The sequence below is a fragment of the Dipodomys merriami genome, unplaced genomic scaffold, assembly GCF_024711535.1.
Source record: "Dipodomys merriami isolate MVZ:Mamm:240054 unplaced genomic scaffold, mDipMer1.0.p SCAF_6, whole genome shotgun sequence".
NCBI classification, from domain to species: domain Eukaryota; kingdom Metazoa; phylum Chordata; class Mammalia; order Rodentia; family Heteromyidae; genus Dipodomys; species Dipodomys merriami.
Window position 1 is genome coordinate 9,496,332 of NW_027206179.1, and position 24,435 is coordinate 9,520,766.

At 39.9% G+C, this 24,435-nt stretch overlaps 2 protein-coding genes across 2 annotated transcripts in view; both read left to right on the forward strand.

Annotated features, from left to right (window-relative positions):
• The first annotated feature begins 4,394 nt into the window (after positions 1 to 4,394).
• On the forward strand, positions 4,395 to 21,081 carry LOC138814275 (vomeronasal type-2 receptor 116-like). The gene is made up of 7 exons (XM_070003280.1): positions 4,395 to 4,594; positions 6,486 to 6,774; positions 7,861 to 8,664; positions 11,175 to 11,402; positions 12,346 to 12,469; positions 13,378 to 14,274; positions 20,924 to 21,081. The coding sequence occupies exons 1-7, from the start codon at positions 4,395 to 4,397 to the stop codon at positions 21,079 to 21,081; spliced, it is 2,700 nt and encodes an 899-aa protein (XP_069859381.1).
• Positions 21,082 to 23,276: 2,195 nt separating this feature from the next.
• The window catches only part of LOC138814276 (vomeronasal type-2 receptor 116-like), a 29,667-nt gene continuing 28,508 nt past the window's right edge, over positions 23,277 to 24,435 (forward strand). Inside the window, exon 1 of the mRNA XM_070003281.1 lies at positions 23,277 to 23,488. Coding sequence (XP_069859382.1) covers positions 23,277 to 23,488 — 212 coding nt within the window. The remainder of the gene's footprint in view (positions 23,489 to 24,435) is intronic.

A 24,435-nucleotide genomic window follows, 5' to 3' on the forward strand; every position in this document is an offset into this window, starting at 1 on the left:
GTGATATTGGCTTCATAGAATGAGTTTGGGATAGCTCCCTCCTTCTGTGTTTCTCTGAAGAGTTTGAGGAGTATGGGTATTAGTTCTTCTTTAAAGGTCTTATAGAATTCTGCTGTGAATCCATCTGGTCCTGGGCTTTTTTTGTTGGAAGACTTTTGATACTTCCTGTATCTCGTTGTAGGATATTGGCTTATTTAATTGACTTACTTCTTCTTTGCTCAGTTTGGGCAATTTCTCTAAAAATGCATCCATTTCTGCCAGGTTTTCTTCCTTTAGAGAGTATAACTTTTGAAAGCAGTACATTAGGATTGTTTGGATATCTTGGGTACGTGTTGTGATTTTTCCGGTGGCATCCCTAATCCTGTTAATAAGGGTTTCCTCTCTTTTTTTTTTTTTAATCTTGCCAACGGTCCATCAATTTTATTTATTTTTTCAAAGAACCAGCTTTTTTTTGGTTAATTTTGGCTATAATTCTCTGATTTTCTAATTGGTTAATCTCTGCTCTTAATTTGGTTATCTGGGTCCATCTAGTAACTTTAGGTTCCATTTTTCCTTGTTTTTCTAGCTTTTTTAATTGCAAAATGAGATTATATACTTGGTCTGTTTCCATTTTCTTGATGTGGGCACTGAGGGCAATAGATTTGCCCCTAGGGACTGCTTTTGCTGTGTCCCACAAGTTTCTTTGCGAGGTGTTTTCATTTTCATTTAGTTGTAGGAAATGTTTTATTTCTTCTCTGATCTCTTCCATTACCCAGGCATTGCTAAGAAGTGTGCTGTTCAATTTCCATGTATTAGAGAAATTTCTGTGGTATGCTTTGTTATTGAGAACTAGCTTGATTCCACTGTGGTCAGGTAGGATACAGGGGATTATGTCGATCCCTTTGAATTTGCTTAAGTTCCTTGAATGAGCTATGATATGGTCTATTTTGGAGAACGTTCCATGAGCTGCTGAGAAGAATATGTACTGTGTTGTTTTAGGGTGAAATACTCGGTAGATGACAGTTAATTCCGCTTGAAGTACGGCCTCACTTAATTAGGTAGCTTCTTTCCCAATCCTCTGGTTGGTAGACCTGTCCTTTGGTGAGAGTGGTGTGTTAAAGTCTCCTAGTATTATCGTATTGGAATCTATTTTATTCTGTAAGTTTGAGAGCATTTGTTTAACATATCTGGGTGCACCAATATTTGGGGCATATAAGTTGATGATGGTAATATCCTCCTCCTGGATTGTTCCCTGTATTAATATGTAGTGTCCATCCTTGTCTTTCTGTACTGATTTTAATGAAAAGTTTATTTTGTCAGATATCAGGATAGCTATACCTGCTTTCTTACTGGGGGAATTTGATTGGTAGATCCTTTTCCAACCCTTTACTTTGAATTTGTTTGTATGTTTGGCTGAGAAGTGGGTCTCCTGAAGGCAACAGATGGTTGGGTCATGTTTTCTGATCCAGTCTGCAGTTCTTTTTCTTTTGATTGGCAAATTAAGTTCATTAATATTAAGAGAAAGCATAGAGAGATGCATTGTTGTCCCTGTCAATCCCTGTTTTCCTAAGTTTTTCTTCTTTCCTTTCCTCCTGTGCTTGCTCAGTTAGACTGATTAATGCCTGTCTGGGTGCAGGTCCCAGTTCCTGGCTGCTTTCTTCAGGTTGTGTCCCCCCTCTTAGTATTATTTGTAATGCTGGCTTAATGTTAATATATTCATTTAGTTTTTCTTTGCTATTAGAATTTTTCAGTTCTCCATCGAATGTGAATGCTAGCTTTGCCAGGTATATCACTCTGGGTTGGCAGTTATTGGCTCTCAGGGATCATATGGTACTTTCCCAGGCCTTTCTTGCATTCAGTGTTTGTGTAGAGAGATCTGCAGTGATTCTAATTTTTTTTCCCATTATAGTATAGCTCCTTCACTTTTGCTGCATACAAGATTGTTTCTTTATTATTCAGATCTATCATTTTTACTATAATGTGTCTAGAAGTGTTTCTCCTGGGATCTTGCTTTTTGGGTGTTCTATATGCTTCTGTTATGTAGGTAAGATGTTCTTTTTTGAGGTGGGGAAAATTTTCACCGATTATCTTGTTGAATAGGTGTTGCATTCCCTTACTTTGAGATTCCTCACCTTCGTCCACTCCAATTATATGAAGGTTAAATTTTTTGGCATTATCGGCTTGCTCTTGAATTTCCCTTTGGCTTAATTTGAGTGATTTTTCCATATCTGTCACTTTTTGGTCCAGTTGGTGTATTCTGTCTTCTTTATCTGACACTCTACATTCCATTTTGTTCACTCTGTTAACCGTGGCTTCTATTGTGGTTTGCATGGAGGAAATGGACTCCTTTGTGGATTCGATGTTGGTTCTCAAAGTACTGAGCTCACCTCTTAATGAGGTATGTACTGCCTCTAATTTGGCATTTATCTCACTTCTTACTGAGGTTTGTGCTTCCTCTAGTTTTGCATGCATCTCCTGTTTGATATCCTGTATCTCTTTTGATAGTTCATCCTTCTGCTCTTTCAATTTCTGGTCTATTTCTCGCTTTATTTCTTGAGTCATTGCTTCCAGTATCCCTTGGATGTAGCTTTTGTCTTCTATTCCTGCTTTGCTCCCACTGGGGCTCTCCCCTGCGTGGCTACTGGCTATTGAGGATAGCTTGCTATCCTTGGTGTTGATAAACCTTGTAATTTTTCTCTGTGATTTTCACATGGGGGTTCGGGAATTATTGGAGATTAATCTGTTATTTTGTTTTGGTGTGTCTGACTTTGCTTGGTTGCTGATTCTGTATTGGTAGAGAGAGTCTGTGCCTGATCTGGGTTCTGTTGTGGGCCTACCTCCAGCTGCTGGTCTGACCTTCATAAGATTCTCGGCTCTCTGCTGTAGATCGCTGGCAATTCCCACCTTTGGAAGGGTTGAGCAGCCTAGACTGCTTGTGTTTGCTCCTATGGGTACTCTTGGCAAGATCGGATGCTCTGGATTCACTCTCCTAGATGCTGGAGTCTTCTATGGGCTCCTGGTGTTTTTGTTTTTGTTGTTTGGGCCGGTTGAGGGCTTGAACTCTAGGTTTGGGTGCTGTCCCTCAGTTCTTCAGCTCAAGGATGGCACCCTACCATTTGAGCCACAGCACCACTTCTGACCCTTTCTGCTTATGTGATTCTGAGGAATCAGATCCAGGGCCTCATGCACTCAAGACTATCACTCTACTGCTGAGCCACCTTACCAGCCTGAGCTCCTGCCTACTATCAGGTGCTGGCGGTCTGTGTTGCCCAATTCCCAGAGTAGAGTATATGGGTCAGCTTTTGGTGGGGTTTGGGCTTCTCTTGTCCTGAGCCTCCAGGTCTTTTGTTGTCACAGGCGTGCTTCCCAGGGGGTGCTGTTCCCTGTTTTTCTCCCCTCTGCTGAGGCGTATGCTCAGCTTTTGACTTCAGTTGGGAGGAGTTGGTTGTGTTGTTCAGGCGCCGGATCTCCAGGCATGGTCCCGGCTCCCCACCTGGGGCACGCCAGTTGGGCCTGTGCTGCTGTGTATACCACCTAGGTTATGCAGCCTGGGGTACACAGTTCAAATTTCTTCTACTGTTGGTTGTCTTGACCCAGGGGCGCTGTTCCTGGCTTGGGCATTTAAGCTCCCTTCCAGGGGCACTCTTGCTCTAGCCTGGTCAGCGGAGTGTGCTCCACGGGCTGGTGGAGCTCTCGAACAGTTCCCAGTTTTAGTGGGTCCTGGGGTCCGGGTGTTGGGGTAGGGAGTCTGGGTCAGGGTCTGGGGATTCCTTCCAGCTCTGGTCTCCCTTGAGGGATACACTGTCCCCTGTGGAGTACTCACCCTGGAGCTAGTTATTTCTGTGTGGTGTAGGTCATCAGTTGCTGTTGCAATCCAAGTTCAGTTGGGGTGGTTGCGGGCTGGGCTGCGCGCTGGTGGCTCTGTGTGATTCTCTTCTGTCTCTGCCTCTAGTGTCCATGCCGCAGGCGAGGGGTGGGGGCTGGGCCTCCGTACAGGTTCTGAGTGTTGGGGTTTTCACTCTCCATATCAGCACCAGTTCCTTATAGGTCTTTTGCTTTGCTGTTCTGTGGGTGTCCTATGTAGCTCTGGAGTCCCATCATGGGGCTGAGTTCCGGGCTTGGGGGTTTCTCCATTTATCGCAATCGGTGGGTCTGTCACCGGTACCTCAGGCAGCTTCTGAGCGAGTTATCTGCAGACAGCTCCCTGTGTCTCTGGGACCCCGGCAGCCCCCGCTGGGTCATTGTCACAATCAGCGGGTCTGACACCAGTACCTCAGGCGGCTTCTGCCCAGGTTATCTGCAGACAGCTCCCTGTGTTTCTGGGACTCCGGCTGCCCTGCACTGAGCTGGCTGGCAGTGGCTTGACGCGCTGCTGGTGATGGGTGGCTTTGGTGGGACGGAGCCTCTCTGCTCGGATGGATCATGAGGGGTGGGGGTGGGATCTTTGTGGAGACTCCCGGCTGGTAGGTTTCTCTGTTTGTGGTGATCAGTGGGTCTGCAAATCGGTACCTCAGGCGGCTTCTGTGCGGGTGATCTGCGGGCAGCCCCCTGTATCTCTGGGACTCCACCAGCCCCCGCCGGGCCCGCTGGCCGTGGTTTGGCTCGCGGCAGCACGGCCAGTGAAGGTTGGGGGAGGGGTCTTCACTCTTCTCTGTTCTGAAATTCTTCTTTTCCTCTCTTTCTTTTCTTGTTATTTTCCACCTCCTGTTTTTCTCTGAGTGTTCATCTTTTTGTTGTTGTCGGTCTCTTGGGGAGATCAAGCGTTGGAACTCAAATTCTCTTTTTGGTTGGGGAGAGCTGTGGCATTTCCCTACTGCCCCGTCGCCATCTTGGTCCCTCTGTCATCAACTTTTAACAAATCTTTTTCACACATTTTCATTCTTACTTCTTACTCATGCATTATTCCTCTGTATGTGTTTGTTCAATTACATCTTCCTCAGGCTCACTATTTTCTTCCATTTAGAAGACTTCACAAATACTCTAGGTTTTCATTATGATCATTTCACATATATCAACAGTATATGCTGAACAAGTTAATCCTTTCATTAGTATTTCCAACGTGACTTTATTGTTTACTGTTAAAAAATGCCAGTTGTTTTCATTACATTAATTTCTTTAGCATATACACACGTGCACATGTACTACACACACACACACACACACACACACACACACACACGAACACACAGACAAGACACAGAGAAAGAAAGAAAAACAGTACTTTGATCTTCTTTATTTTGTTCTATTGGTTCCTTTTCAGTTTCTCAATCTAAATATAATGGGAAGAGATGGAGTCATTGGAACTGGGATTTGAATGTAAAGCTTGCTTACAATTCTCCCTCAACCCTCATGTTATGGGTTCCTCTCTCCATAAAGGATTCCTTGGAATTGGATTTAGCCCTTTCATTTGGGTGTGTAAAAAATGCAATTCTCAGTAAGCCAGGCCCAAAGAAACATAGGTCCCATGATTTCCCTTATTTGCAATAACTAGTATATGTCTGAGACAAGCAGAAAAGGTCAGATAAGTTGATGTTAGGTGAAATGAACCCCAAGATAAGGACTCAAAATGTTTTTTCTTTCTTTCTATTGTTTCTAGCATGTTTATAAGATGATTTCTTTGTTGCTTTGTATGTCCCTCCCCCACAGTATAACCCCTGTTTTCACTGTATTTGATGTTGGTATAATTTGTGGAGAGGAAGGGAAAAAAATCGTTTAAATAGGGATACAGGTTGATCCATTGCAACAATGAGATGTACAAGATGTTATGCCGAAAAAATGAACTTTACAACTTTGGTATCGGGGGGTGGGGGGAAGCGCTGGGGAGGGGGGAGATGGGAAGGGATGGGAAGGGGAAAAAAGGAGGAGGCAACAATGCTTGATCAGAAATGTACTCATTACCTTGCTCATGTAATTGTAACCCTTCTGTATGGTATTTTCACAATTAAAAAAATTGAAAAATAATACTATTCCCTCACCTGATACTTGAGCTTTTATTCTGGTTGTTCTTGAAGTAAGAACTTTTTCATATGTTGGATTTGTGAGCACAGCTTACAATGGAATCTTCCATAAATAAGATTTTGCTTCTGAAAGTTGTTCTTAATTTGAACATTTATTAGTTAGGCTGACCTTCCATATATAGATATAACAAAAACTAGATGATTCAAAACACAAGATTTATTTTTTGCACATGTATAGCTAGTTGCCCTTAGATAAATGCAAAGGAATATTTCCTGTCTTATTAAAACCTAATCCAACAGACAACAGTTCTCTGTTCTGGTGCATGTAGAAGAGGGGAAAAGCAAAGTCTTTCATGGCTTAAATAAGTTTCTGAATCTCATTCATGACATGTTCCCTTCATATCCTTACCTAATCCTATATACAAGCATAGGAAAATAAAACCCAACTGAGAGTAATGGTTTAACATATTCAAAGGCAAGAAGCAAGGATTTATTGCATCAAACTCATAAGTTTTGAAATACTCTTCAATTTCTATGATCATTATGCAGGTCTATCTTCAAGAACTACCAGCTTGTTTTGGCCTTGGCTTTTGCTATTGAGGAGGTCAACCAAAACTCTGATCTTTTACACAACTTGACTCTGGGATTTGATGTCTATGATGTTCAATTCAGTGGTTGGACCATGTATAAGAATCCCTTCATTTGGCTCTTCGGGAAGTACAACATTCCAAACTACTCCTGTATGAGAGACAACAGGTCTATAGCAGTACTTACAGGACCATTAGGAATGACATCTGACCAAATTGGAACATTGCTGGGACTCTATAGGTTTCCACAGGTGAGAATAGAGGTGTTAAAGGATATAAAAATGTCTAATATTTCATGTGTTAGAAGAGGATGATAGGAAGAGACTGGATTTATGAACCTATCAAATTTTGTGGTATCAAAGAGTAAGTATTCAATGATGGTGGGATATATAGATATGTGGATATAGATATATTTCACCATTTGGCAAAGGAGACCGAAGAAATAGAGATGACAAATAGATGATATATTGTTACAAGCCTTTTCAATAATTTTCTTTAAAACAATCAGGAAATGGAAAATGACTTTGCAGTATGAAGCTATGTTGAGCAGGGAACTGATGAGCTACTCCTGTAATTTAGAGTGTTCAGGGAAACTTGTATCTGCAATTAACCAGCAACAAGCAGAAAGTGAATGAATGCTCAAAGTGGTAGATGTGTCATGAGAGAAAAATCCACCAAAGTAGATGAGGACATGCGTTTGTGCCCCTCTACTGGCATGTATGTGCACTCCCACAAGATATTATATTAAATGAAGTAAGTGAGGCTCTGATTAAGAAAGGAGAAATGTGTTCTCTTTTATGTGAGAGGTAGACCTAAAATATGAACATGAAAATGAAATAAATATGGAACACACACATAGCCTCTTATATATGTATATATGATCAACCGGACTAAAGCATGGTATACACATGGGTGGAACTCCATGCTGTGACTCTTCTATCTAATGGCAGTACAAAAAAGAAACATGAGAAAGCTGATGCATATGTTGCCTGAGACAGATAGATATTGAGGAAAAATGTGAGAGGAATAGGGAATGGATGGTTGGGAAAAACAAAATAATATTCAATGTACATATGTGAAAATGCAATTAGATAAGTCAAGGAGTGGGTGAGGTTGACATGGATGGGGAGAACTGATGAAATTTGTGACAAAAATCAAGAGACATTTAAAAAATATTGATATGTTGTACAACTACTCAAAAAAACAAACTATTTTTTAAAAAATAAAATAAAACATATTCCATAAACTTCAACTATTTCTTCACATACATCAAGATTCAAATTTTGATGAATGGCAATCCTCTAATTCATGAAGCATCCAATTTTGTTTCCCTTCAGCTTACCTTTGGGTCATTTGTTCATGCCCTGAGTGACCATCACAAGTTTCCTGCTCTCTATCAGATGGCCCCAAAGGACACATCAATAGCCACAGCTATCGTCTCCTTACTGCTTCACTTCAGCTGGAGCTGGGTGGGACTGTTGAATTTACAAGATGAGAATGATTTGTGGGTTCTTGCTGAATTGAAAGAAGAGATGGCCAAGAACAGAGTTTGTGTAGCCTATGAGCTAGTGATCTCAAACAAATCAATATCACATATAGGTAAAGCCATGTCAGTTTATAATGAGGCAAATAAATCATCAAATGTCCTCATCATACATGGTAATAATGATTCACTAATAATTTTAATAATGGGCATTGAGCAACTTTTAATAAAAGGCAACATTTGTATAATGAACGCACAGTGGGAATTTACCCTGAAAAGGAGATATTTCATATTAGGCTCACTGCATGTTCCTCTTATTTTTTCACACCACCATGCAGATGTTTCTGGATTCACAGATTTTATCAAGGCAGCTAACCCTTCCAAATACCCAGAAGACATTTTTCTTGCTAGGATGTGGTTTCACTTTTTTAATTGCTCAAATGCTGAGTCTGACTGTGTGACATGGGACAACTGTCCTCATGACGCTTCTTTGGATTGGTTGCCTGGGCATGTTTTTGACATGACTATGTCTGGACACAGTTACAATATATACAACGCTGTGTATGCTGTGGCCCAGGCTCTCCATGAGAAGCTTCTTCATCAAGTAGAAGTTCAAACAATGGAAAATAGAAAAGGAACAGTGCCTTCCCATGCACAGGTAATTTCATCTATATTGGATGGCATGTACCATTAGCAAAGGCACTTCCTGAAATATGTCTTATTCTATGAAATTAAATATTTCAGATGCTTTTGACAAACCCAGGAATTTGTTTACATTTAAATGTCTATGAGGTACTCTAAACCTGGGATCATATGCTCATAAGAAAAAACTGTATAAAGAATAAAATGTATTCCATGATTCTGTAAATTGATTTTTTATTGCTGTTCCTGGGCTTGAATTCAGGGTCGAGTGCTGTCTCTGGGTCTCTTTGTGCTCAAGGATAGTACTCTGCCACTTGAGGTACACCAGTACATCTGTCTTTTTTCAGAGTAGTTTATTGGAGACAACTCTCATGGACTTTTAAGCCCAGTCTGGATTTGAACTGTGATCCTCAAATCTCAGTCTCCTGAGTAGCTGAGATTAAGTCCTCATGAGCTTCTGGCAGCCAACTTATGAATTTGATTAGTTACAAATAACTTCAACATTCGCATCGCTAATGTTTAAAAAACTATAAATTCAAGTTTCCCCTATACATTTCCTTAGTACTAGCAAAGGATGACCTGCCGAATGGAATTTTCTATATTTTTCATATGTGATCTAGTTTCACTCAACTTTGGAAATAAAAATTTAGCAAGCTCTGCCTAGCAATGGCAAGTGGGAGACCCTGAGTTCAAACCCTAGTCTTGCCATCCCCTATAAGAAGGTCCCCTCTTTTTCCAAGTGCTGATTTTCACCAGGTCAAAAACACCAAGAACTCTATCAACACTGTTTTAAAGGAGGCATCTGTTCTGCAGGCCTCGATCCTTTTGCCCTACTCTGTACCATTTTTCCTCTGTGACTTTGTCATCACTATCATCCTGTGTTTCCACCTGTCTGTCTGTGATGAATCTCCTATGTCCTGCATGCCAAATGTTTTTCTCTGCAAGTATTTCCTCTAGTGACTTCTCCAAAAAGAGTAGTTAGGAGGTGAATAAATACATTTGCAGATGTTCTGTAAATGCAATCTACTTTAATTTTGATGAATACCTTTGCTAAATATAAAATTCTTATTTAAAAATAATGTTCTCAGCTGGGACATAGTGGTAAATGCCTGAAATCCCAGTATTTGGTAGACAGAGGAAAAAGGATCATGAGTTCAATACCATCTTGAGATATATATTGAGATTATCTCAAAAGTAGATAAATTAATTTCTCCTTAAATTTTTGAAAACATTCCCCCTTGTTTTCCACCTGCCAATGGGGCAGTCAGAAATTCTGAAAATATTTTAATTTCTGAATCCTTTTCATGTGATGTTTTCCCCCTCCTGAAAATGTAATATCTTTTACTCATCCCCTTTGTTTTGAGTTTTCAAGATGATTCTCAGTAGGATAAGCCAATTTTTCACTAACTGAAATGGGTGCTTACTTGACCTTAATGATCTGGATGCTTGTGCCCTCCATTTCTGAGAATTTCATATGATTTATTATATAATCACTAATGACACATTTTCCCTCTATTCATCTCTTAGAAATCCTTTAGATTACACTTTGTCTTTTGAATTGATTCTCTACGTTTTCATTTCTTTATGTGTAATTTCCCAAGCCTGTCTTGCTCTTTTTGCTTTCTTTTCTTAGTCATTATCCTAAAACTCTTCCAGTGATATTTTACAACACCATACAGGATTGGGGAGTTAGCTCAATGGAACAGCACTTGCCTGGCAAATGCAAAGCCCTGAGTTTAGTCCTCAGCTCTGAAAATAAAGGAATAAAATAACTCAATTTTTAAAAATCCACCATGTGGGTTTGGGGTCATGTGGAGAGGGATAGACTAATGAAGAGGAGAAGATGGGAGAAATGCAGACAAGAATCCAATGTATATCCTGCAAAATTAAGAGTGATGGAAGGGATTGTAAGGGGAGGGATCGGTGTGAATGTTGACAGGAGTGACATTGATCGAGATACAGTATTCATAAACAACTTTGTAAAATGACTTCTCCTATGTACAATATCTAAAGATAATTTTAAAAAGAAATAAAAAATCCACTATACCGTTAAAAATTAGCAAGCTCAAACTATACACATTTATACAAAAAGTGCTGTGTTAAACTGGAGCTAGGCAACTGAGAATGGTCTCATTCATGACTATGCTATATTGGTTTGTCTTTTTTAAAAAAAGGCTTGTACTCCTTTTCAGAGTGACCTGGATTCAGAAAGATTATTTTTATACCTCCATAGATTATTTTGTGGATCCTGCAGTAGTTGGTGCTATTCTTGAATTCAGAATAAGAGATTAAAGGCAATCAGGAGCTTTTCTTTTTAAAAAAGTATTTTCTTATAAACATGCTGTACAGAGAGGTTACAGTTACATCAGTAAGAAATGAGTACATTTCTTGTCGAGCATTGTCACTCCCTCCTTTGTTTTTCTCCTACTATCCCTTCCTTCCCCATCTCCCCAGGAGCTTTCCTTCATTCAAATTTTCTGCCTATGTCTGGGATGTACTTCCTCATAACCTGATGTATCTCTTCAGCTGCTCCATGTTCTGAGGAACATCCAGTTTTACAATCCTGTTGGAGAGCAAGTGATTTTAGATGAGAAAAGGAAATTGGAGCCAGAGTATGACATTCTGAACATTTGGAATTTTCCAGAAGGTCTTCAACTGGAGGTGAAAATAGGAAAGTTTTCTCCATATGCTTTCCATGGTAATCAACTGTCTTTATCTGAAGATATGTTAGAGTGGGCCATAGGATCTACAGAGGTGGGTTGGCTCTAATCATAATGATTTTAAGAACATATCTTGAAGCAAAAGTCATCCTTTCAATTTATACCTGGCTGGGTGCCAACAACATTCTCATAAAATCCTAGCTACTCAGAGACCAGAGATATAAATATCACAGTTTATATCTGGACAAGCAGGAAAGTCTGTAAGACACTTATCTCCAATTAACCACCAAAAATCTGGAAGTGGAACTGTGAATCAAGTAGTATAATGATAGCCTTGGGCAAAAAATGCCCAAAGCCAGTGGCTAGATCCTGAGCTCAAGCCTCAAGATCCAAACTAAAAACAAAATTAAATATCTTCCTACTTCTAGATTCAGAATATTGTCATAAATTATAGACAGGAGGCTTCTACTAGGTTTCCTACATTGTTGTAAAGTACCTGAAAAATAATTTTATGTGGTGGAAAGCTTTGTTGGGTTTACTTATGTAGAGGTTTCATTCAGTGGTTAGTTAACCTGCTACTTATTCATCTTTGCTGAAAAGAATCATTGAAGGAGTCTTTATCAAGATTCATCTTCATGGCCACTGGAAACCTAAGAGGAAAATATGTTGGGCCTTTAAAATGGAAGTCTTCATCCGGGCTTTTGCCCATGTCACAGATGAGTAGGAGACAACATAGAATGACATGAATTTAAGAAAGTTCCGTAGGGGTGTAAACTGGGACTTACTTCCTCACCATAAGTTTCACCCTTTTAAAGATCCCATAAGGTTCTGTAGTATAACAGGCTAGAAATCAAAGTTGAAACACATAATTCCTTAGGAAATATGGGATATGGAATCAATAACACAATTCAATTGATTGACTCACTTAGCTACATAGAATAATTATGTGTAATAATTTGATTCTTTAAAACAATGGACTTTTTGGAGTGTTAGCTATGTAAGTTTGAGTAGTTACTGGCATACTTGATTTTTCTTAGACTCCTCACTCTGTCTGCAGTGAGAGTTGTGGTCCTGGATTCAGGAAATCTCCTCAGGAGGGACAAGCTGCCTGTTGCTTTGATTGTATCCCTTGCCCAAAGAATGAGATTGCTAATGACACAGGTAAGTCTGTGACTTACAAAGTAATTTTTCATCTCCCCTCAGTTTACCTCAGCCAGCCAAGTCAATGCAAAACTTCTGCTTTATGATTGCAGAGTCCTTTTTCCTTCTCTCTATTAATAACAATTTTGACAAGTGGTAGTATTGCTAGTTGAAATGTAATAGATCATGGCCTTGAATTACATATTTAGTAATATTTTCTACTCTATGACAGGAAAATTTAACTCCAGAAATCCCTCTTATCACTAATAATTCAGACAAGTGTAAACTCTAACATGAAAGTAAACACAACTCTTATTAGGACAGTGCTTACATTAAAATGCATAAATTTTCACACAGGAAATAAAGATATAGGAAACATCTTTATATCTCTTAACCTAGAACTGTTTGTGACATAGGATAAGGATTGAGAAAGGTAGATTCACCTTAAGAAATGAACATGACTCTAAAGTGCCCAAGAGTGGTTTCTCTGATACACAGATGAGGTGGAGAGAAAAACAGAATGAGATGAATTCAAGGATACGCCACAGGGATAAATTAATGTCGTGCAAAGATATGTAGAAAGCTGTATTATTTACCATTTTAAATAGAATTGCAACACAGGGCACACAGTTCTAACTGTTACTGTGTTAGCACAAAGTGTAGGAAATTGTTGTTAGGAGATAAGAATGCAACAAATGGCACATTACCACACATGTGATAACCACTGAAGGAAAAAAAAGTTGAAGAAAAGAGCCAGAATAAAGAAGGATATGGAAGTGGGAGGAGGTTATGGATTAGAAAAGAATAAAAGTGTGTTTATGATACTTAATGATGACATGCTATGATTACATCTAAGGAAACAATTGCCTAATATTTTTAAGTAAAAGAAGTTCACAACAAAACTAATGGTAGCTTACACTTCCCACCAGATATGGGCCAGTGTGTGAGATGTGCAGATCATCAGTATGCCAATACAAAGAGAAATCAGTGCCTCAGGAGAGATGAAAGTTTCCTGGCCTTAGGAGATCCCCTGGGCATAGCTCTGGCCTGCATGGCTCTCTGCTTCTCTGTGCTCACTGCTGCTGTTCTTGGGATGTTTGTTAAACATCAAGACACTGCCATTGTCAAGGCCAATAACCGGACCCTTAGTTACATCTTGCTCATCTCCCTCATCTTCTGTTTCCTCTGTTCCTTGCTCTTCATTGGCCGTCCCAACACAGCCACCTGCATCCTGCAGCAGATCACATTTGGAGTTCTCTTCACTGTGGCTGTTTCCACAGTGCTGGCCAAAACAGTGACTGTGGTCCTGGCCTTCAAGGCCACTTCCCCAGGGAGATGGATGAGGTGGCTGCTGGTATCAGGAGCTCCTAACCTCATCATCCCCATCTGCACCCTCATCCAGGTGACTCTCTGTGGACTCTGGCTGGGAACCTCTCCTCCCTTTGTGGATACAGATGCACACTCTGAACATGGCCACATCATCATCCTGTGCAACAAGGGCTCCCTCACTGCCTTCTACTGTGTCCTGGGATACCTGGGCTTCCTGGCTCTGGCCAGCTTCACTGTGGCTTTTCTGGCCAGGAACCTGCCTGACACTTTCAATGAAGCCAAGTTCCTGACCTTCAGCATGCTGGTGTTCTGCAGTGTTTGGGTCACTTTCCTGCCTGTCTATCACAGTGCCAAGGGGAAGGTCATGATGGCTGTGGAGGTCTTCTCCATCTTGGCCTCTGGAGCAGGACTCCTAGGCTGCATTTTTGTTCCAAAGTGTTACATCTTGTTAATGTCAAATAGAAATACTCTGCATGGTTTCAGGGATAAAAGTCATGGTAGGATAAATTAGCTTTCTTATGATTAAAGTCATATATTTGATTAGCATACAATTTGTCTGATCAAATTTACAATAATTTTGCATTGTTATACTAGTTTGTATCATGGAATTTTTACTTCAATGAATAAGAAGATATTGCTCATTTTTCTACTAGTAGTGGTAACAAGTGGCTGATAGCCATTTAAATTTGAATTTTCTTGCATAGTTTTGGTTCCTCTATTTATTTTGAACTTAATCTTATTATTCCTCTTCTCCATTTCCTTTTGCTGTTGTCTTTCTCAATCATTTTTCTCAATTTTCAAGTATAAGAACTTCCTGCCTGCCTACGCTCATATTGCACAGTCCTCTAACACATTTATTAGTATTTTCCTCTTCACAGAGTTTCACCTTTTAATATGATCTTTAGAGACCATTTTGTTCAATACTTGTGTATGTCTCCTCACACGTTCACCTTTTGCAATAATCCTGAATCTCTTTTGCAGAACTTTTCTCTATGTGTCTGCCTCTGTCTCTGTCTCTCTCTCTGTCTCTCTGTCTCTCTCTCATTCTCCATCTCCTCTCTCTCTGCCTTTTCCCTCTCACTCTGCTTTCCTCATATGGCTTTAGTAATAACCTGAATAAGCTATATAAAAATACTCTTCAATTTAAGATTACAATGAAAAACATTTTTTGACATTTCTCTCAAGTTTAAAGTAATGCATCACAGTTTCACCCACCTTGGCTTCATATAACTTTCAATTTATTCTTTTTTTAATAACTCTTTATTAATTTGGTACACAGAAATTTCTATTTCTGCATTAAATACACATAAGAAAGTTTTTTTCTGCCAGTTGTGGGTCCTGAACTCTGGGTCTGGGTCCTGCCCCTGAGCTCTTCAGCTCACGGCAAGCACTCTACCCCTAAGACACTTTCCCAGCCCCATAAGAAAGAAAGTTTTTTAATGGTATCATTTCTTACAATCTGTTGACACATGAACATTTTTATCTGCCACACTTCAAAACTCTTAATTTGGTAAGGAAATATCACTTACTGTTTCAAACAGGTTAACTTGGTGGCTTCTATAATATTTCTACAGAATAACATATTTAAGACATATAGAAAATAGCACTCCTTTCTTGTCTGTTCCAGTGATCATTATATGTTTCTTCTGAAATTAATTAAATTTATTTATACATTCTTGAACTCAGGGCATAGACTGTCCTTTACATTTTTCACACAAGGCTGCTTTATCATTTAAACCACAGCTTCATTTCTAGCTTTTTCATATGTAATTGGAAATGAAAGTCTCATGGATTTTCCTGCTCAGGATGACTTTGAACCTCTTCTTATTATTTCATTTCAAATAAAGAAATGGCTATGAAACTGACTATTACTTTGTACTAATTAAATTTAGTTGACAAAAAAACAATGTATTGGCAATAAATATTGTGTGCATGTTCTATTTTGGGGTGCATGCTGCTTAACCATTGTTAATGTAAATATACTGTATTCAGAGCTTTATCAGTATGGTAATCAAGATATAATCAAAATACTCATCCGTTTCTATTGAACTTTTGTCTGTCTTTCTTGTTTTACCCTTCCATTATTAGAGTTGTGGTTATATTGTGTAAAATACTGAGTTCTCATTGTATGATGTTAAATTGTGAAAATATTTGACTTTAGGGCTTTCACATAATGTATGTATTTCTTGCTAATTTATTCTTAGTTAAGGGCATTTACCCAAATGTTTACAAACAAGACCACACTAAAGCTACCAGCACAACCATGTTTATTGCAGCATTATTTACCATAGCTAAGATATGGAACCAACCCAGATGCCCTCAGTAGATGAATGGATCAAGAAAATGTGGTATATATACACAATGGAATTCTATGCCTCCATCAGAAAGAATGACATTTCCCCATTTGTTAGGAAATGGAAAGGTTTGGAAAAAATTATATTAAGTGAAGTAAGCCAGGCCCAAAGAAGCATAGGTCCCATGGTTTCCCTTATTTGCAATATCTAGTATAGGTATGAGTCAAGCGGAAAAGGTCAGATAATGTGATGTTAGGAAAATGAACCCTTAAATATGTATTTTAATGTTTTCGTTTCTTTCATGCATGTGTTTCTAACGCACTTATAAGATTATTTCTTTGTTGCTTTGTATGTCCCTCCCCCACAGTATAACCCCCGCTTTCACTATATTTGATGTCAGTATAACATGTGGAGGAGATGGGGACAAACAAGTCGTTTAAGGATTCAGGTGGACCTGTTGCAACAATGAGAAGTACAAAATGTCATGTCAAAACCAACTTTACAATGTCGGTGTGGGGGGAGGGAGGGGGGTATAATTGGGTGGGGGGAGGGGGGAGGCTGGGAAGGGAGGTGAAGGGTAAACAAAGGAGGAGGCTGCAATGCTTGGTAAGAAATGTATGCATTATCCTGCCCATGTAATTGTAGCCCCTCTGTACAGTATGTTCTCAAATAAAATAAAATAAAATTAAAAAAAAAAAAGATCTCAGTAAAGTTACCCAATGCCCTCAGCACTCTTTTGTCTTAAATGAAGGAATGAAAAGAATGTATAAATGTATGGATTGATGAGTTGAAGCAAGTGTGTATGGATGGAAGGCATAGAGAGAGTAATGGCACATAATAGATAATTTCACAGACAAATAGAAACACAGAACTATGAAAAATGGAAGAAGGAAAATGTAGACATATAAAATTATTTTTATTTTGTATTATAATAAAACTTTATTCATACAACACAGGCTGGATTTAGTCCCTAAGTCATGGTTTGCCTATCTTTGGTGTGTGTGTGTGTGTGTGTGTGTGTGTGTGTGTGTGTGTGTCTGTGTCTGTCTGTCCGTCTGTCTGTCTGTCTGTCTGTCTTTCTATGTCTATGCCTGTGTCAGGTGGTATTGGGAATAGAATGCCAAATGAAAATTTTATCTGATTTGTTGTGGCTTTCAAAAGATTAGATAAATACTATAAAAACATTGGGGATTTTTTATGAGTGAATGAAAATAAAATACTTCAGGTCATTAGGATAATTTAATTTTTAGAAGAAATAAAAAGTAATGGATAAAGATGCATCCAATCAAAAGAATTCATGTGACCATATAAATCTATCATAATGAAATACATTTTTACCATACGCACTAGAAAATTTAAAGTAATACAAAAATTAAATTTAAAAGTCAGTCTACTTATAGTTGGGAAAAATAACTTCTCTTTTGTCTGTTTGGCCTAAACTTATTTTTTTTCTTTTGTTGGTCAAGGGGCTTGAACTGTGGGCCTAGGCACTGTAGCATAGTTCTTCAGCTCAAGGGGAGCACTCTACCATTTGAGTCATAGCACCACTTCTGGTTTTCTGGTGGTTTATTGGAGATAAGAGCCTCACAGACTCTTTGAACAGTGATCTTCTGATCTCAGCCTCCTGAGTAGATAGGATTACAGGTGTGATCCAACAGCTCCTGGCTAAACGTAATTTTTGACCCATTAAGGTAAACTAAACACAAACTAATGATTGATTTCATATATACCTTGAAATGTCAGCTTTACAGAAGAAAAATCTAGGATTCAAAACCTAATGGAGGACCTGAAAAACATCTCTAACTAAAAGTTAAAGCTTTAAAGTAAGAAACTGGAAAACCAGAAAACAGAAAGAATTCCTGTGTGCACAGACTGGCAGGATTAAAACTGTGAATGTTGCTACATTGTCAGTAGTGCCCTATAGAATTAATGCTATTTCCCTGAGAATTGCAGGGCATTTTTTGCAGGAACAGAAAAAACTCTTAAACTAAAGGCAATGATAACACCTGTAATCGTAGTTGAGAATATGAAGAACCTTGTCTGAACCCAGGAGGCACTAAAAGTTTATGGGTGAGATGGCAGATACTTGTAATCCCAGCTCTGTAAGAAGTAGAGATGGAGGGAATTAGAGATCCAGTCAGGCTTTTTCAGATGTTACTGTTCACAGTGGTACATGCCTGTAATCACAGCTATGATGGGAATGTACAAAAACATTGAAATTCTGGGCTATGTTCAGGCTAGATGGTGTGTTTGTGTTATGTGGCACACAGCAGACTAGTGATTTGGTCTGGTATGTGTCTGGGGTAGGCTGATGCCTATTGGGGAGGACCCTCAGTATGCCCCTGAACGTGAATTGGCATCTATTTCCTGAAGGGTCAGGAGCAGCCTTCCAGCACCCAGATATCATATGATATGTGGGAAGGAAGGCACTAGTCTCCACTATGCTTTAATGGGAGGTTGTCTGCACAAGTCCTGGCTTGGCCGATGTCGGCCTCAGAGAGGACAACCTCCCACAAGCTGATGCAGGAGATTGTCTTCACTTGTATACTGGGCTGGCATCTTACTTGTCCCCAGCTGGTTTCTACTTCACATGGAGGTAGGGTGTGTGGCCCTGCACTGGAAAGCTCTTAGTCTAGACCTGGATTATTTGCACCTGGTTGGTGGCAAATGATTGGGCCCAGCCTGGTTCATGCCTGACAAGTGGCCGGTGCTTGGCCCTAGGCTAACTCACACTGGGTGAACTAGCCTGGGCTCTGCCCCCCGGCTGGCAAGCTCTTCTCTGATGGGTGAGTACTTTGTATGGCATGAGGTTGAGGCTATAGGGATTAAATTCAGGTGTCAGGAGTGGGCATGAGATTTGGAAGGGACATGCTCCCATCATTTGAGAGAAAGATTATCCACAGTGTCTTTTAGCAGATCAGAGTTTTCTACAGGCAGTGAGGGCTTGGAAGGTTGCTTGGTCCTAGTGCTAAACCAGTTTTAGCCTCGGTGGTCTCTTGCTGGAAGCAGACAATTAAGGGGGTTGAGGAAGGCTTCTGGCCTCTGTCCTCTTCAGCTATGTTGTCCTGAAAGGGAGGGGTGGGACCTACCACTCTGGCTCACCAGCAATGCTGGCAATCCCAGGGGATTGGTCCCTTGCAGGCTACTCACAGTTCCTGGCATTCATTCTGGGCTGACAGGAGCACTGTGAAGGTTTTCTGCCTCAAGATGCTGCAGTCCAATGTTATTGATCTGTGTCTCAGGGTACACTCGTCAGGATCTGAGTACTGTGAACATTTTCTGCATCTGGATGCTGTGGACTCACATTGATCTGGGTCAATGTGTGTGTTGGTTGGGATCCTGGCATTGGGTAAATTTTCTGCCTGTTGATACTGTGATCTCACATTGCTGATCTGTGCTACTGTGTGCACTGGTCAGGGTCCTGGACAGCTTTGGGGACACTATTTGTGATAAAATCATAACTTGTAGTCGTCATCATCTATATTACAATTTTACCCTTAGACTGCATTTAATAACAAGAATGGTGCTTGCAAGTAAAGGGTAATAGGTATTAAGGAAAGACAAGAGATGTTAATGAAAGGGATAGGGAATATACTTAACAAAATTCTATCAGAGACATTCCTGAACATCAAAAGTGATAGACCCATTTAGATAGAACCCCAAACAGACTGGACCAGAACAGAACATGTCACTGCTACATTGCTATCTGAACAGAATCAATAGATACCAAGGAAAGGATCCATAAACTGTCAGGGACAAAAGATCAATGACCTCCCTATAAAGCAAAAACCAATCCCAGTAAATACAGATTTCTCAGCCAAGATCAGAAAACTGAAGTTAGATCCTTATATATCACCTTTCACTAGAATCAATTCCAAATGGATCAAAGACCTCAATGCCAGATTAGATACTTGTACAATATTATCAGAAGTGCTAGGGGAAACAGTAGGGCTCCTTTGCACAGGTCAAAACTTAAGTAAAGATCCAGAAACACAACAAATCATAGAAAGGCCAGATAAATGGGATTGCCTTAAACTGGTGAGTTTCTGCAAAGGATATACCTAGCAGAATAAATAGAAAGAATGGGAGAAGATATTTACTAGCTACACAACAGAGAAGGGCTTCATCTCCACAATATACTTAGTAATCGGGTGAAAGACTGAAAGAAAAACTTCTTTGAAGAAGAAATAAGAATGGCTATTAGATACATGAAAAAATGTTCAACTTCTTCTGGCCATAAAAGAAATGGAAATCTAAACCACCTTGAGAGTCTGCCTCACTCCAGTTAGAATGGCCATTATCAAGCAAACAAATAATAACAGATGCTGGCAGAGATGTGGCCAAAAGGGAATGCTTTAAAATTGTTGGTGGGAGTGTAAACTTGTTCAACCACTCTGGAAAGCACTATGGAGTTTCCTCAAAAAGGAGGAGGCTGCAATGCTTGGTAAGAAATGTATGCATTATCCTGCCCATGTAATTGTAGCCCCTCTGTACAGTATGTTCTCAAATAAAATAAAATACAATTAAAAAAAAGTGTAAACATAGAGCTTCCATAGGACCTAGCAATCCCACTCCTGGGCATTTATCCAAATGACCATAAATAAGTCCACACTAAAGCTACCAGCACAACCATGTTCATTGCAGCACTGCTAACCATAACTAAAATTTGGAATCAGCCCAGATGGTTCTCAGTACATGAATGGATTGATCAAGAAAATATTGTATATGGTCAGAGGAAGATGGCAGAGGAGAAGCTAGAAGCTAAACAAGCTCTCGCATAGAAAGCAGTTTTAGTGTTCCAGTGAACAGTCTTAGGCTAGAGAATCACACCAATTGTGCCAAAACAGAACAGAGAGTTTGGCCAAAGAGGGAAAATCCAGGCAAGGAGACGGATCTGAACACTTGCCAGTAGCCGCAGTTGCAGTGGCAGTGACAGCAGTGGCAGCGGCCGTAGCCGCCAAACCTACAACAGAGAGAGTGCAAGACAAAGGCACCAGACACACTGGGTGAGCAGATTCTACTCAACACCAGTAAGAACTGACAAGGACTAGATATCTTCATCCTGCAGATCGCAGACCAGAGACGGTCCAGGAACCAAGACTTTGGCATAAGTAGAACTCTGACAACCTCAGTCTTTCTCAGGCAGCAGAGGAGGGAAAGCCGTTCCTCCCCCACCACTGGAGCAGATCTCCATCTTTGATACTGACAAGGGCCAGGCTGAGCAGCTAGCTCCATCTCAGGCCTTGGAAGAAAACAAAAGAGTCATTTAACAGGTCACAGGAATTGCCCTTTCCTGTCAGGCTCAGCTCCACCCAGGGGAAAGGCACACAGCCCAGGCAGAGGAAAATACATTCCCAGTAATGGTTTTCTTCACTGGGTAAACAGAGCCAGAGGCTGCCACTCCCTACAGAAGCCTAGTGGAATTCAGTACCATAAACCCTGAGAATGGCTCCAGACTGGCCTCTCAGAGTGTCTCGGGAGCTACCCCTCAGGGAAAGGCTACTGTTTGCTGAAAGGTCTCAAACCTACCCAGAACCTAGCCTCATCACAGCATCTCTAAACTAGAGGAAACAGCTATCACCCTCTTTTGTGATACTCAAAGCAGATTTCCCTCCCACTGAACTAGCCTGGGTAATATAGAGCATTTTTCAGCCTGCTCAAACAAACTGACAAGAAACCAATCAAGCCACAGGAGAAACAAACACCACCAAGAGAGTCCAAGAGACTGGTTAGGAACACAGGGGAGAAACAGTATCTTCCCATCTCCCCCCTCAAAAATATCAAACTCTTTTTTTTGGGGGGGAGGTCCAGTCGTGGGGCCTGAACTCTGGGCCTGGGTGCTGTCCCTCAGCTGTCAGCTCAAGGCTAGCACTCTACAACTTGAGCCACAGTGCCACTTCCGGCTTTTTTATCTGCTTATGTGGTACTGAGGAATCGAACCCAGAGCCTCAAGCATGCAAGGCAAGCACTCTACCACCGAGCCACCTTCCCAGCGCAAAGAGTTCTTTTTTGTACCTTAAAAAAATGTTTAAAATTTGTTTTATATTAATCTCTTAGTTTCCTCTCATAATTTTTATTTTAGGTGTTTATGTGCATGTGCTTTATGTTTTTATCTATTCAGAACTTTTGGTCCTTTTTTTTTACTCCTTTCATTTCTTTTCTCTTTCCTTCTTTTTGGCATGATTTAATTGCTGTTCTGGTCATCCTCAGATATGTACCTATCACCAATTATTAGACCTTACCTCACATTGTGTACATACTTAATCCAGAAATTTATTACTCAATCCACAACCTCTTAGGAATAACTTCTTTTTTGGGGGGGGGGTCCAGTCGTGGGGCCTGAACTCTGGGCCTGGGCGCTGTCCCTCAGCTCTTCAGCTCAAGGCTAGTGCTCTACCACTTGAGCCACAGTGCCACTTCTGGCTTTTTTCTTTTTGCTTATGTGGTGCTGAGGAATCGAACCCAGGGCCTTGAGCATGCAAGGCAAGCGCTTTACCACTGAGCCACCTTCCCAGCCCCAGGAATAACTTCTTTAATAGCAGTATTATCTCTTAATACCTATATAATTTTCAAGTAACTAATTTTAAGAATTTATGTTTTTTAGTTTTTCATGTCACCTTCCTATCTTTCCCCTCCTCTCATCTTATTTCTTCTCTCAATATCATTTCTTTAAACTTACATAATTTTTGAGTGTTTCACTTTTTAAATTTAAATTTTGGTTTTTACATTTTTTCTTTTTTTTAATCACTCTCCTATCATTCTGTCCAATCCATTTCCCTCTCTGAGATTAGGTCTTGGTTAAATTCCTTCTCCTTTTACCTTTCCACATTCCTCTAATCCTATTTTTCCCCACATTTCTCCCTAAATCTAATCATTTCTGGTTTGCCAAATTCTTCTTTGTTGTTCTTAGCCCATTAATCCATAGTTCTTTGATGTTGAGTAGATTGTATTTGTTGACCTAGATTGTATCTGCAGCCATTTTGACTGCAACTACAGAACTTTGGTTGATGCTTGCCTTAAAATCAGATTCTAGCACAAAATTGGAGATACTTTCATACCAAATGGGCAGAACAAGCCAGAAAAACACAAGAAAAATGACAAGTGCAGGTGTCTGAATTCCCACTCATGGAAATCAGGTGACAGAACACTTAATGAATAATCCAGAAGAAAGTTCCCAAAAGGCTCTATAAACACTACTGGTAAACATGGTGAATGAAACCATTGAAAACCTGGAAAGGATTCAGTGTGAGCATGATAGGATGAGAGAGGAGGCAAACCAAAAATTAATACAGGAATCTCATGAGCATGAGGAAGCTAGTCAAAGATTGATACAGGAATTGCGTGATCAGGTTGAGAACAGTCAAAGAGAAAGATGGGAATTGCATGAATATGAGGAAGCTAATCAAAGAGTAATACAGTAATTGTGAGAGTGGGATGAGAATAGACAAAGACCAATAGAGGCATTCATGGAATCAATAAACAGACAGCTGAAAGAATTCAGAGAGACCACAAAGGGAATGCTGAATGGAGCCCAACAGAAGGAAGGGGAGTCCAAGGAAACCATAACCAATCAACTAAGTGATTTAATAATAAACACTGAACACTAAATTAAGGAAGTAAAGAAGTTCATACAAGATCTAAAACAAAGCTCCAACAAAGAATTTGAAGATACCAGAGCCGACCGATTAGAAGGAAAACAATGAAAAACAAAGTAGAAAGTCCTGACAGTAGGTTAGACAATGCAGTAGAACGAATCTCAGAGATTGAAGACAGCCTAGATATTATAGAGAAAGAACATACAACTATCCAAGACAAATCCAAGAAATATGATAGATCTATTCAATTTTTGGAAGATACCATCAGAAGGCCTAATCTGATGATAATGGATGTACAGGAGCACCTAGAAAGAGAAGTAAATGGTCTAGGAAATTTGTTTAACAGGATCCTAGCAGAGAATTTCCCAAACATGCAAAAAGATAGGCCTATTCAGATACAAGAAGCTTTTAGAACCCCAAATAGACCAGACCAGAATAAGACATCTTACCATCACATTATAATCTGCACAGGATCAATTCAGACCAAGGAAAAGATCCTTAAAGCTGTTAAGGAGAAAAGATCAATCACCTATAAAGGGAAACCAATTAGAATCACCTCAAATTTCTCAGCAGAGACAAAGCAAGAAGAGCCTGGAATGGTGTATGCCATGCCCTAAAGACAAACAATTATTAACCAAGAATACTGTACCCAGCTAAATTCTGCTTCATAACCAGAGGTCAAATAAAAACCTTCCATGGCAAAGAAAAACGGAAACAATATATCTCCACCAAACCAGCCCTACAAAAGATACTTAAAGACCACAACAAA

Coding starts and splice junctions, on each gene's coding strand:
- LOC138814275 (XM_070003280.1), top strand. CDS start 4,395: ATGGATCATGAGGGGTGGGGGTGGGATCTTTGTGGAGACTCCCGGCTG. Junction 8,665..11,174: donor CAGTGCCTTCCCATGCACAG/GTAATTTCATCT, acceptor GTATCTCTTCAG/CTGCTCCATGTTCTGAGGAA. Junction 12,470..13,377: donor TGAGATTGCTAATGACACAG/GTAAGTCTGTGA, acceptor ACTTCCCACCAG/ATATGGGCCAGTGTGTGAGA.